The sequence below is a fragment of the Dendrobium catenatum genome, unplaced genomic scaffold (genome assembly GCF_001605985.2).
Source record: "Dendrobium catenatum unplaced genomic scaffold, ASM160598v2 fragScaff_scaffold_506, whole genome shotgun sequence".
In the NCBI taxonomy this organism is placed as follows: domain Eukaryota; kingdom Viridiplantae; phylum Streptophyta; class Magnoliopsida; order Asparagales; family Orchidaceae; genus Dendrobium; species Dendrobium catenatum.
In genome coordinates, this window is record NW_021318968.1 from 797,152 (window position 1) to 812,411 (window position 15,260).

The 15,260-nt window shown below is 34.5% G+C and overlaps 1 protein-coding gene across 2 annotated transcripts; it reads left to right on the top strand.

The window, feature by feature from the left end:
* Positions 1-11,284: 11,284 nt before the first annotated feature.
* Positions 11,285-13,953, top strand: LOC110103647 (gibberellin receptor GID1C). 2 transcript variants are annotated; one of them, XM_028694593.1, is made up of 3 exons: positions 11,285-11,754; positions 11,870-12,126; positions 12,479-13,953. In XM_028694593.1, exons 2-3 carry the CDS (start codon positions 12,097-12,099, stop codon positions 13,490-13,492), a joined length of 1,044 nt encoding a protein of 347 aa, XP_028550426.1. In that variant the 5' UTR covers positions 11,285-11,754; positions 11,870-12,096; the 3' UTR covers positions 13,493-13,953. The 2 variants fall into 2 exon arrangements, with proteins under 2 accessions (XP_028550426.1, XP_020688105.1); XM_020832446.2 differs by lacking the exon at positions 11,870-12,126 and having other exon boundaries at positions 11,288-11,754.
* Positions 13,954-15,260: the final 1,307 nt, after the last annotated feature.

The window sequence follows — 15,260 nt, forward strand, 5'->3', positions numbered from 1 at the left end:
ATGTCCAAAATTATTAGTAGGGGTATCAAAATGGGTATTTGAATTGGCTTTAGATCGAACCTGTAATTGACCTGGGTCCAATTCAGCTGACCTGAACCCGAGATTGCGCAGCGCGAGTGTGGGTGCACGAGTTCAAGGCGAGCGCTGCGGCTGCGCGAGTCTGGGACAACAAACTGCGTAGGTGTGACAGAACTGTTCAGGATGGGGATATGTCAAATTTTGATTAGCGGGTTGACCCGAACCCAACATGATATTTCAAACCGATAAAGAATTGGAACTCAAACCTGAATTTTTCTGATCGAGTTTGGCTCAAGTTATCGAGTCAGGTGAATAATTAACACCACTGATTATTTGGATAATATAAAAATTTTAGCAAAATTAAATGACGATGAGAGAATAAATACTCCAAAGGTCTCAAACACAAGATAAATAGGTTTATATGGCTTGATGAGGTTTACTACAGTCACTAGTACATGAAGATAAAATATTTTTCTAAATTAGAATAAAATTTAAGATCTTGAGATTCGATTGTTCATGAAGAAGCTAATATTATATATGAAAAAATAGCTAATGATATAAAGAATGTTGCAAAGTATTTGCTTGGATAATCAAAATAAAATCTCATAATAGCAAAAATAGTTAATCGTGGAATCAAAATGTGTTAGAAAAGATAAAAAATAAAAAGCTTTATTATAAAATATTATTTAAATATAAAAACTCAGAAAAATGAAAAAGATATAAATGGGCCTGTACGTAGGAGTCTAAGAAGAAATATGAGATGAAAAAAAAAAAAGCTTTAAATACTGAGGGTAAAAGATGTATGTATAAGTTAACCAATCAAAGAGTTATGAGATGTCAGGGTTTAGTTTAAGCGAAGTGTATTGAAAAAGAAGATTAAAAAATGCTTTTATTAGAACAAAATATTCAATATTACAAATTTATGACAAACAATCACTATTCCACAATATTTTTGTACAATAAAATACTGAATCGAAATAGCTTGCTATAGCAAAAGGAAAGAACAATAAACTAAAATTATTCCAACTTCTCCTCCCTCACTCATCCACAGTTCCACCTAATCAAAACAATAGAAGGTGCCAGAAAAAGAGCTAAAAAAAATTAAAAATTAAAGAGACAAATTAGAATTCGTCAGAACAGTGACATTTGCTACATTGATTAGTTCTATTTAAATAATAATAGCTTTCCTTAATGTCCAAATGACTGGCGATCATTCTGATATTTATAGTCCCTATAGTTAGCCTCATGCACCCATTTCTAAGTACTGAAAATTCTAAATAGAAAAGTCACAAATTCCAACTACTTTAATGTGTAGATGATAAGGGATTTGGTCCTCAGATAATTAGAGCTTTCGTCATGATTGGAATAGAGATGTATATAGAGAGACAGATGGGGCCATCATTTGTTCTACACAGATCAACAAGAAAAAAATCAGCTTCTACTGAAAAAAGATTATTCGGCGGTGCGCTTTGATGCCTCAGGCTTTGTTTTGAACAGTTTTCTTTGGGACGGCTTTCTCACTGCTTCTTAAAGCAACTTTCTAATACAAAACTTTTGATTTTTGCATTAAAAAGCAGTAAGAAAGCCATCCCAAAGGAAACCTTAATTTCTTACTGTTTTGCTAAAATTTTATACTAGAAAGTTGCTTTCTACAAGAACTTTAAAAAATTATTTTCTTAATAGCAGCTTTATAAAGCAATAAGAAAGTTATCCCATTGAAACCTAAATTAGGAGGTGAATTCAAAATGATAAAGAAGAAAAACCAATAAAAAAGTAAAAGAGATGGATACTTATCTGTATTGTCTCCTTGTGGGCAGATACGGGCTCAGGATTAAAAGCATTTCAACACGTTAATGAAAGCTATGATGAAGACATGAGCTTGGTCAAGTTCAATATGTGTAGTTGACCGAACTGTTCCTTTATTGAGGTCAATGTTAGCTTTTGAATATGGAGGAGAGAGTTATGTTCATAGTCTTAAACTTATTTTTTATGTGATAATTAGTGGGACATAAATCATGATATAATTTATATAAGTATAGTAATGATGAAAAAAAAAATATGAAAATGATAAAATAAATGTCACAAATATGTCTACATATATAATTTATATGCTTTAATGAGAAATCATTCATATGTGCTCATAAGAGTTCTATGCGGACTGTTATTAACCTTGAAGTCTATTGTTGACTTGATCCTGTTCTCATTTTGATGAGGACAAAGATTTTGTTTGAGTTAGCTTTCTTAATGCTACTTAAAATAACTTTCTAGTATAAAAATTTTAATTTTTGTACTAAAAACTGTTTTAAGAAGCAGTAAAAAAGCGGTCCTAAACGAAGCTAAAATTAACATTCATAACTCATGATCAATCATTACATCAAATTTCATATACACATCAAATACATATTTCCATTTCTAAAATTATAGCCCCACATCAGCTGCTACATACATAGAGTCATTAACATCTATAATAGAAACTTTTTATTTTAAAGTCCCAACTATTATACAAGTTCAACAATTTTATAATACAAATTGATACGTCATTATAAAACTATCTTAATCGGGCACGAATCTCGAGGCAAAAATAAGTTGGAAACTTCAAAAATTAATTTTGGGAGCACCCGAACTCCGATTTCAGCGAACTTACAGTCAAACTGAGCGTCTCGGAAATACAAACCCAACGACACCAAGATCAACCCAATCCGAGTCCAAATGAGTCCGAATCAAGGGCTCAAAGCACTGTTGGAAGGTTCAAACCGCAATTTAAGTTACCAAACGGTCTCCGATTTTGACGAGCTTATACTCGAATCGAACGACTCGACGAGACGAATCCAACGAGCTCAAGATTGCTGAATTCCGACATCATTAAGGCCTTCAAATGCCCAACGAACGGTGCGTGATCAAAAGATTCAATATCAGCCGTCCATTCAAAACACTCCCAATTCGGCCCTGATCTCACACCTATTTACGGGCTATGCCACTCCAGAAAAACTATAAATAGAGCCCTCATTCTACACCAAAGGGACTTAAGTGAAGAGAGAGAAGAAGAAGAGAAGAAGAAGGAGAAAGGGGAAAAGGAGATTTCTCACCTCCTCGACCACCGCCGGAGCTCTTACTGCCGCCTGAAGATGCCGGAACTCTGTCGGATTTTCGGGAAACGCCAGGAATTCGCAGAACTTTGTAAACTTCCTGGGAGAAACAAATTGTATTCTGATTATCCCAACTTGTGGGTCGAATCAGCCATTTGTAATCTACAAAAACACTAGTGGAACTTTGCAACTGGCCCCGTGATTTTTTCTCTTTTCGGGTTTTCCACGTAAAAACCTTGGTGTTCATTTTCTCTTTTCTGTTTGTGTGCGGAATACTCGTGCAACGCTAAGGCGAATATTCCCTAACTCTACTGCCGCGTATATTCTAGCACGCAACACAAATCATTGATTTTATCAATATATAATAAGAAATATGAAAAATGTCATAGTACTTCTTCATAAATAGGATCAACTTAATCAATAGAATAATCTATAATATCTTAGCTCTTATCTCAAAACAAACACTTGGGAGGTACACGAAATGATAATCATAAAACTCAATAGAATTATTATATATTCATTATTGAAATAGAAAAAAAAAACTACTTGCTCATTTAATGGGATGCTAGTGAATACAAATTATAATTCCAAGGTCATTCATGTCCATTTTATATCATAATCACGTAGATTAGATGAAAAATCATCATTTTAGTGCACATTAGCTGCTCTCCTATAAAGAATAACATTATGAAAATAGTTGACCATTTCATTTTTAAGAACCTCAAATAGTAAGGGCCTAGATATCATATCATATGCTTTTCAACCTAAATATTTCTAACCTTTTCTATACGCTAAACATATTTCAATTACCACCAACTTGCCAATATATGAAGAAATAATTAACATGAAAAAATCATGTATTGGTTTTATACCTCCAAATGATTTCAGGAGTACATATAAAACTCCATGTCAAGTAAAATGTTCAAGTCATGAATAATATATATGATGAACTTGAAAATTATTAAATTTTGTAATGTTAAAAAACATGATACTTCCAAATTAAAAATACATCACATATTGTGACTAATTAAATGCAAATTTTATTATTTACCATAAAACATAAAGTGAGGTTATCATAGTAATTATTCAAACATTTTTAATTACATAATTGGCACATTACATGTTATTCAAATTGAAAGATGAAGGTATACAAATAATTATTTTAAGAGTAATCAATTAATTATAAAATAACCAAATTAACCTTTAAGTTTTAAATGAATTAATTTCATTACTACCATGATGGCATAAAATTTGTTTTAGATTAATTAAATGTTTTATATATAAAAACTAGAGTCAAAACAAGTCTTTTGGTCATTTGGACATAATGGTCTTTATGTAAAAAAGATAAATATATTCTTTAGTGATTTTTTGAACTATCACCAGATTATCAGAGATTGTTCAAAATATTATTTTGAGCTTTAATTGAACTACAACATTATTTTTTGGGATCATAATTATATTTTAATAAAATAAAATAACATACTTTCAAACAACCACATATAATTTTCTAGAAAAATATCTAAATGTCTAGAATAACTAGCTTTATGATAAACAGAAAATTACACGGTAAAAATTTTATTGATATAAAATTATGCTCATTTTTATAATATAAAATTATAAATTCAATCAAGAAAATAACTAATTTTTCATATTTTTGAATACTCGGATAGTCAGTATACAACCTACCTCGATCTAGATAAATTTTTGAACCAAACTAATAGGAGAAAATAGATCGGAGGTATATAAAACAAACTTCCTCTTACTATAATCTCTCCCTTTCTCTGTCTCTCTAGCAGGCTAAATGGGGCATGAGGTTTATAATTTTTTTTGATAAGATGAGTGGTTAATAGATATTTAAATTAAAATTTAGCATATCACTACAATGCTCTATCCTACAACTACACAACACTCCCCACTAGAGAGCATAGAGATACAGAGTCACAACATTAGTTCATTTTCTAAAATTTTATTGGAGAGCTCTATACTGCAGTGTTGCCAACCTAGCACCGCAACACTCTCAGGGGAAAAAATTATAAATTTTACATGCATGCAGACATACCCTAGGGGTCCACTTTAGAATAGATTCACTCTTATGCATACAAAATACTCTCAAACACATATAGAAGACATGAATACAAAAATTTCACTTTAGGACAGAATTGGTACAACTACGCACATATTTAGTAGGCGTTACGCTCTTTCTCTTCTCTCCCCCCCCCACAAATGAGCTATGGAAAATTGATGCTCAACTCGATACACTTCTCACTTAAATATAAAATAAGCATGATTAAGTTGACAGAGTGAACACGAATGTGGTGGAGATAGATCCTTGAATTGATATCAAATGAAGCTAAATTTCAAATCATATTAGACCTAGCCATCTGTGTTTTGTCAGGGTTAATGGATTGTATAGGTCTTTGACTCAGTTGATTGTATATATAATCATATATGGATAGTATTCACGATCATTCAAAAAAATAATATTCTTATGGAAACACTATGGCAAGTGTATGAGGACATAATATTTATAAAATATACATACAGATGCAATTAGTAACATAAAAGAATATCATGTTTATAATTTATTATTAATCAATTTTGAATATTTTAGGTGTGAGTTGGGTCATTGCTCAAATGTTTAGTAACCCAAAAGTTTAAAAATGAATTAATTTGATAATATGGAAAATTTTGAACTGCAGTATAGTGAAGCTGCATTGACGAGCACAACAATGATATGGTCTATAGCGCCGTGACGCCAAACACTAAATAATATTTTTTTACATATTAATCAAAAAATCCCTCACCACCTCATCATCCCCCTTCCATTCCTTCAGCTTACTTGGGAAGTGATACGTCATCAAAAATTACCTTGATCGAGCACGAATCTCGAGACAAAAGTTAGTTGGAAACTTAAAAAATTAATTTTGGAAGCACCCGAACTCCGATTTCAGCGAGCTTATAGTCAAACTGAGCGTCTTGGAAATACAAATCCAACGACACCAAATTCGACCCAATCCGAGCCCAAATGGGCCCAAATCATGAACCCGAAGCGCTGTTGGAAGGTTCAAACCACAATTCGAGTTACCAAACGGACTCCGATTTTGATGAGCTTATACTCGAATCGAACGGCTCGATGAGACGAATCCAACGAGCCCAAGATCACCGAATTCCGACATCACTAAGGCATTCAAATGTCTAACAAACGGTGCATGATCGAAGGGTTCGCTATCGGCCGTCCATTCAAACAATTCCCTATTCGCCCTTGATCTCACACCTATTTACGGGCCATGCCACTCCAAAAAATCTATAAATAGAGCCCTTATTCTTCACAAGAAGGGGGGCCAGGCAAGAGAGAGGAGAAGAGAAGAGAAGGAAGAAGAGGAGGGAGCCCATTTGTAACCAACTCAAAGTTCTAGTGGAATCATTTTCAATTGGGCTAGGCCCCGTGGTTTTTTCCCTTTTCAAGGGTTTTCCACGTTAAAAATCTTGTGTTCTCTGTGTGTGAGCTAGTTATCCGTTCAACGCTAAGACGCAGAATTAAACCTCTATCGCCGCGTATTTTCTAGCCCGCAACAGGAAGAAAGGAGAGAAAGAAGAGAGAAGGGAGAGAGAAGAGGAGAGAGAGAAGGCATTTCAGAGCATTTTGGTTCGTCAATTCTGTTACAAAACTTCTTCTAGTCATGATAGGGGTAACCTGAATCTCACATTTATTTTTATTAGTATTAATTTCCTAGATTTATCTCTCCCGAATTTGCCAAAATTTCCCTATATCAAGATTTAAGAAACTTTCAATGTGTAGTTTATATATGTTGTAAATATAAACTTCCCGAACCGTTTCGTATGATCATGTTGGAATTTTATCGGTCAGAATGACATATATGATTTTTTGTGTGAAGGGTAAAATAATTTGACACATAAAATAATAGAAAGACATATTTGTTGATGCATTTGACATGCATGAGATTTGGAGATTTTCTATGTTAACATGCAAATATACATATAGTGACAATGCATTCTTTTGTATCATTCATCTGCATCGCAATAATTATGAAAATAAAATTTGAAATATTTATGCATAAATAATTGTAGATTGACTGGCGTTAGTTGGAATAAGATACCCAAATCAAGATTTGAGATATGGAAGCTATAAGTGTATATAATTGTAGCTAAATATTAAGGGAGTTATAAGTGTTCAAAATTTGAGCAAGATACCCACAAGATATCTGTATGATACAAGAATTTTAGTTATTGGACAAGAGTTTATAAATGTTTATATGATGCAGTGAAACAAGATATGATTTTATATGACATGCATACATGAACATTATTCATATATTAAAAAAAGGATAAGATGGACAAGATCAAGACCCAGGTTATTTTATAAAATCAGTATTTATGAGTTCAAAACTACTTATCCATCACATATCTATGATTTATGATTCATGTTCACATGATTGTTTCAGTTGAGATATATGAATGCTTTCATAAATGATTTCATGCATATTATTTTTGTTAGTTGTGTATTAATTCTAGTAGTAGGTTCTAGTAATCTTTTGGGTTATGTCAACATTCTATGGTTGGATCCATATTTTCAAGTAGTCATGATTTAGTGGAGTGAGGCTAATTAGTATATATATATATATATATATAGTGTAGTCAATATTATTGGGTGGATAATTGCATTATTTGGATATCAAGGCCATTGTATATAATGAATTTTGGGTTATGTCAAATGCGTGGATATTGGAAGGTAGTTTATATCATCTAAATGAAATTAGTAAGCTCTTGTTGATAATTAATACTACATGAAACTCACCAAATACCGACGGCTTTTCTAGCATCAAATGACCGCCAGAATTACCGGTAATTAAAAAGGCTAGAAAAAGACCACCGGTGTTAATTTCTTGCGTGGTTTTTACCGGCGGTACTCTAACCGTCAGAAATTTTATAAACTGCTGGTAATTGGGACGATCTGCTGAAATTTCCACTGGTAATAGATGATCTTTGATTGGTCTAGAAAATTTAATTAAGCTATAAGTATTAAAATCATAGTAAAACGTTTGCTAGTAAAGAACTCCCTAAACTCAATTTGATAGAATTTCACATAATAATTAATAAATATAAAGAAAAAAAATGTAAAAAAGGACACATGATAAAAAAAAAACTAAAAAGAAGAAGAGAATAATTATGAGATTTATCCATGAAGGGAACTAAATTATTTTATTGGTACATATTTTAACACTCTTCCTTCACATCTCTTCCTCTTTAACATCATATATGGATGCTCTTAGAAAATTAGTTCATGATTATCTTATTCTTAGGCCACTTCTTAAGATTAAAATTAGAGCTTCTTTGTATAGTGCGATTCCTCCTCCATTCAATTTTTTTTTTATATGATGACTTTATATATTCTTAGAAAAAACATAAAGCATCTAAATATGATTGTTCAAGTAGGATGTAGAACATCTGGCGGCTTATGAAGAACCACACTATGCACCTAATATTGATGGAAACGACATGCAACCTTCATGTGGTCATCTATCATTGACAGTTAGTAGTATCTCATCCATTTAATCATCATTTTCATTTTCAGTATCCTCTTAAACCCATCCAAAACATATTTTTGGAGCACAAACAAATATTTTTAGCAACTTCTAATCATATTATATATGGGTCTATTTCTTACATTTTCAAGCCTTAATTGAATCTCTAAAGTAAATTTTAAGAAAAATAAACGAATTTTATCTATAATTTTATAAAATATTTTGCTTGAAATGAGTGCTAATGTTTCCTACAAACTTTTTAGTAGGCCAAGTTGTGACCATAAGGAAATTGATGGGTTCTCAACCAAAAGGGGATGGCTATGTTGATGGTCAAAGAGTAGTTAAAACATGAAGTTTCTTCTTTAATTTTTAAATGCCTATCATTACTCAAAATTATTTTTGAGCCGACAAATTATATGTTCAAATTTTTTGGGGAGGTGGTGATTTGTTGTGCAAAAAAAAAAAATCATTTAAATAAGAAATAATTTTGTAAATTGTTGATGTAAAACCACTCTATTTGTTAAACAAAAGATTTCATAATTTAACTTTAGAATTAGATGATCTTCAATATTATTTATAGGCGTACAATCAAAATAATTATTTTGCAGCTACAGTTCCGACAACGCAAATGATCAAATGAATTTGAGTTTGTTTTAGGATTGGACTGATCTAACCAGCTTTGAGTAGATTGGGTTGGGTTGGTCCAAATTGGTCAATCAATCTTTCATGCTCTCTATATGTATCAATCATGTGAAATACAAGGGTAGGTCAACACTGCACCACCAATTGGAATGCTAGTGATTATCATTTTGACACCCATCCATGAACAACTTGATAATGTTTTCTAATTGCTCTAAAATTAGCTTAGGCTCTGTGCATTTATTTTCCTTGCTCAAATCTTTTTTAAGTTCATGCAACTTTAAAAGGCCTCTAATTCATGAATTATTAAATACTATTACTATATTGGTCTTAATGAAATAGCATTCTTAAATAAACAATAGAGATCAATTATCACCATTTTTGCTCCTTAACTTTTAGCACTTTGGCTTTTCTACTTCAACATCATTCTAATTCACAAGCCATTTTGATAGTAGATTGTTTTCAAGAAATTGAATATTTTGATATCAATATCATTCCGTTTCATTAATATTTTTTATTGGCCCTAGTTTTAACCTTTAAAAAATCCGTAATAATATGTCAACTATATTAATTATACTTATGGCATTAATAATACTTATTTATATTCATTGTTTAGAGACCTCACTAATAGAGTGCCATCTCCACACCACACCATTAGATGTTGGCATAATCCACCTCTAGCTAACAAGATCAACCTAGGAGCAAGATCTATAGGAAATTCTCTTATAGGAGTTGGCATGAATTAGTGCATTTAGGAAATATTCTAGTATAATTTTGGACAAAGAACTAAAACTCCTCATAATTTATAAATATAGCCCAACTATCCTCATTTTATTAAGAAATTTAAAGCTTTAAGTGTCTCTTTCAATCTTTCTATTATTTTTGAGCCCTCTAACTGCCCACCATCATACTTTACTGGAGAAATGATATCTCTGACATCTCTGACAGCCTTTTGACATTCAATATGTTGTTCTTAGATTCTTCCTCCTAATGTTGCTCAAAAGTTTTGAACATATAATTTTTGATTGTCCAGTTCACATCATCTTTCTTTCTTTGAAATTACTAATTTTGATTGCTCGTCATTGAAAATAAGCGCCTTTGAATTTTCTACTCCATTGCAAGTAGGAGATATTATCAATGGATTAAATTTTTATTTTGTTACGACGACTTCTTCAATTTTGAAAATGGTTGAACTATTGTAATTCAATATTTATATTAGTGGAGGTTTTCAAATTGTTTTAAGCCATACCATTTGTTTCTTTCTATAACTTATTATGTGTTTGTTGCACTTCTAAATTAAGATTTTAAATCTCTTTTCCTCTCTTATAATGAACTCTTGCAATCAATTGATGCCAAAGCATTTTCTAGATTCTTCAATATGAAAATTTAGGTTTCGTTTGAGATAGCTTTCATACTGTTTTTTAAAATAACTTTTTAGTTAAAAATTTTTAAATTCAAAAAATTTTGGTACTGAAAAGCTATTTTCGAAAGCAAGAAGAAAGTCGTCCCAAAAGAAGAAGCCATAGGCTTCATTTGAAATAGTTATCTTACTGTTTTCTCTAAAATAATTTTTTAATACAATTTTTTTTTGAAAGTAATAAAAAAAATAAAAAAGTAATGACTAAAAGTTATTCCAAAAAAAATATTAATGATGAAAAAATTAATTTTATAAATATTTATATGCTAATTTATTTTTTATTAACTTTTTTTACAATTAGCTGCTAAAAAATCTATTAATTTTAGCAACATCAGCCTCTTGCAATCATGCCGCACCAAGTCAAGTGTGGCGCCTTATGGCGCGGCGCCGGGGGCGGGTATTATTTAATCAGCAATTAAGTATTAATTAAAAATCTTAATAATGAATAAATGTGAAGCGGAAATGAGCAATTAAGCGTTAATTGTGTAATTAAATAATGAATACATGTTAGATGAAATTGCCTTACAAATTGCAATCTTCTAAAAAAGAGATACTGATTTAAATCCCCAAAAAAATCTAATGAGCCGCCCCATTTGTCGTCTCTCCTGTCTGCACTCTCTGTTTCGCTTTCTTCTCTATACTAGTCTCCTTTTGACTCCTCCCTATGCTCCTGCCTCGCGTGCTTCGCTCTTCTTATCTTTCTTCGCCTCCCCCCCTCCGCTTGTCTCTGCTCGTGCACTTACCCCTCGCTCTTTCTCTCGGTTGACGTGACAGCTCTTACAGCGTTCTTCAAAGAGGAAGAAGAAGAAGAAGCGCTGTAGCAGCTTGAGGAAGAGCTGGGATTTCGTGGTTGGGTTCTTGGAATCTGGTCTCCGAGACAGATTATGAGAAAAGGCGGGAGCTTTATAGGGTTAATAGGCTTATCTTTGCAACTCGCTCCTATCTCTGTCTTTATCTCTGCGTGAGACAGATAAGTAGATTCATAGATTGAGAAAGAGAGAAGTATCTTTCCATGGCCGGAAGCAACGAGGTTTACGCGAATGAGTCAAGGGTATTGCGCTCTGATCCCTTTTTCCTGCTCATTCTCTCTCCTCTTTGCCTTCCTTGGTACTTATTTCCAGAACTTCTATGCAGAATTAATGCGTAAATTTGGTATTCATGTTTAGGCTTTTGAGATTTAAGTGCCGGGCTCAGTAGGGTTTGCGATCTAGTTTGATTGTTGGCTTCTTCCGGTTTTGTATCCGTTCTCGAAACCCTTTGTGTTCCTGTTGCAATCGAGATCCTGCATCAGTTTAAATTAGAAACTACTTTTCTGTCCCAGGGTTACCAGATGAAAATTTTCGATAGCACAGCGAGCTGATTTTGCGGAAGAATTTAATTAACTCGGTTTCCAATGAGATCGAGAGAATTTGAATACGCGCTGGTACTCCTGCAACCCTTTCCTGCCAGGGAAGGAAAAAAGAATAAGCTTTGACCTCGGATTCGAAGCCCCTGGCTTTGCTCGTTTTCTTTCTCATTAGAACCCCACCATTTCTGCAAAGAACACCAATCCCCTTCGGATCCACACGATTTTTCATGAAATCGGAAATTTTTGAATCGTCACTACTCCATTCTCCTTCAATCCTTACCAAAATTGGTTCGAACTAGATAAAACAAAAAAGAAAAACAACGCACAGGACCAGTGCTTTGAAGCACAAAAAACAAAAGGAACCTCTTCTCATTCTATCTAATCGTTTCTGAACTAGTAAACTTATCCTTTCTTTTCTTCTTCGCAGACGGTGGTTCCCCTGAACACTCGGGTCCTGATTCACAATTTTAAGGTCTCCTACAGCATGCTCCGCCGCCAAGATGGTAGCTTTGACCGTCATCTCTCGGAGTACCTGGAACGCAAAGTACCAGCAAATGCAAAACCTGTCCATGGCGTTGTTTCCCTAGATCTCCTTCTTGACCGCTCCACAAATCTTCTGGTCAGGATCTACCTCCCTGCTCCTACTGTTACAGGCAACGAGCTCCCACAGCAAGCCCTCCTTTCTGCGCTCCAGCGCCCGCCATCACCAAACCCTTTTCCAGTGATCATCTTCTTTCATGGCGGCAGCTTTGCTCATTCCTCAATAAACACCACCATCTATGACATTCTCTGTCGCCGCTTTGTCACTCTCTGTGGTGGTGCTGTAGTTATCTCTGTCAATTACCGTCGATCTCCTGAGTTTCGCTGCCCTTGCGCCTATGATGATGGTTGGACTGCTCTGAAGTGGGCTTCCTCTCAGCCCTGGCTCCGCAGTGGCGAGGATGCCAAGCTCCGAGTTTTCCTTGCTGGTGATAGCTCAGGGGGAAACATTGCCCACCATGTTGCAGTGAGGGCTGCTGAATCTGGCATTCACATCTCAGGGAACATCCTACTCAATCCATTGTTTGGCGGCAATGAAAGAACAGAGTCCGAGCTTGAATTGGATGGGAAGTACTTTGTTGCGTTAGGTGATCGAGACTGGTACTGGAAAGCTTTTCTTCCCGAGGGAGCCGACCGTGATCACCCAGCCTGCAATCCATTTGGTCCCAATGGTGTGAAGCTTGATGAGCTTCCATTCCCAAAGAGCCTTCTTGTTGTTGCCAGTTTGGACCTAACAAAGGATTGGCAACTTGCTTATGCAGAGGGCTTAAGGAACTCTGGTCATGAAGTGAACGTTATCTTCCGGGAAGAGGCTACAGTAGGGTTCTATTTCTTACCTAACACCAACCACTACTATGAAGTTATGGAGGAGATCAGAAGCTTTGTGAATTCCAACTGTTAGCAGTAGCAACATTACAGCATGCCATACCTCTTAAGCACATAAAACTATATATGTAACACTGTTTCTATATATTTGTTTCAGAGCAAAGAAGCGGTTTTGCGATTACAAACTACTAGATTTGATTTCTAGATGAAGAACGGTGGGGAAGAAGATGCAGTTTGACACCAGAATCCTTCAATCACACAACTAATGACTTGTTTCAGCCATTAATGTCTCTTTTTGCTCCTGAAGTTTTACTTGTGAACAGATGGTGCATGCTGTTATTGCTACTACTATCACTTTTTTTCACTAACAATGTTGTTTTAAATGAGTTGTGTATCTATCTGTTCTTGCTCCATGTAATACCTCTTGGGGGAGTGTTTAGATGCCCAGCATCTGTTGCATTAAATGCTAATTACAGCCATAATATGTTTCATATTCAATGTTCCTATTGTTATCTATAAAGGTTTCCCTGTTCTTAATTTTGTCCTTCATATATCAGCTGTTGATTTGTTAAAGAAGAGAGCTTGGTGAGGAAGCACATGGAGCAATTATTATGTCCGGTCATCGAATACGTTCAGAGATCAATAACCACGCGCCACGCACCTAAAACTCTATATTGATCGGTATACATTCGGATACGTTCGGTTTTCCTCGGATGTAATAATTGCTCAAGCACATGAGGCGAACAGGTCTAGTTTATTGTTCTTGGACGGCAGCAAGGGGAAGCTACGCAGGAGCAGTTGGGTGGACATGTGGTTCAACCTTTGGGTTTTGGTAGCTGCGATGCTTCAAAGGAAACAAACATATTTCTATTATATTGTGCTTGTCGCTTAGGCATTGATGAGGATTCCACCTAACCTTTGGAATTTATTGTGAAGAAGCTTTTTATCTTTTATTTGGTGGACACGTCGATAGCCAAGTGGAGCATCCCCACCATTCTTTCAGTAAAGACTTTTGTTTATTACCTCCTTGGACAGCTACGCGGCCTGGAAGGGACGCGGAGATCTCTAATCATTACGAGTTTCTGCTGCCTACTCTCCATCTCTTTCTCCGAGCCTTCCAAAATAGTTATCATCTTACATGAGAAGATTGAAAACCTCTCCTTACACGAAAAAAAATCGCAAAGATGATAGCTTGTGAAATGGTTTTGTTGACCTCCATTTTGGGCTTGATAAGATAATTTCTGCGTTGAAGGGATGATAAGAGTGATAAAATTTAACTGTTGGTTGAATTGTAAGTGCAATGAACCAACTGGCAAAGGTTCTCAATGTTATGGGCATAAATTATCCCAACTGAGGCGAATCTGGTTCACTCGAACTATTGACACCAGTTAGTTGCTATCATAATGTGGAAACCTACCTCCTCATCTCTCTCCTTTGTCGACTTTGCTAGATGCCTTGAATCCAAATTTGTTGAAGGGAAAATTACTATATCATATAGTTTTCCCTTCTTGCAACAATGGACGCAGGTGTCCTGAGCTATATGCTATGTTTTCCTCTCCGATTTTGCTGATTTTTGTTGTTTGAAGATCAAATTCACTATTTTGGCTACTTTTGTTTGCTATTTAGAGCCTAGATCCAGTTATGACAGGAAAAAATGTAGAAGCGTTGGAATGGGAATCGGGCAATTGAAATATGAAATTTAAGATTTTCAAACTTAAATTTCAGTTGTCCATCAGAAGATTTCTGGGAAATTTGCAATTATGGAGAGGATGATGAAGAAGTTGCTCGATTGTCAAAGCAAAACGACGTCTTTGGAGGTAGCCAAGGGAGCGAGGAGAACCCTA

Bases quoted from the DNA above. Each gene is read 5' to 3' on its own strand.
- LOC110103647 (XM_020832446.2), top strand. From the start codon at position 11,716: ATGGCCGGAAGCAACGAGGTTTACGCGAATGAGTCAAGG. The intron at 11,755-12,478 runs GTATTGCGCTCT...TCTTCTTCGCAG, and splicing joins TTTACGCGAATGAGTCAAGG to ACGGTGGTTCCCCTGAACAC.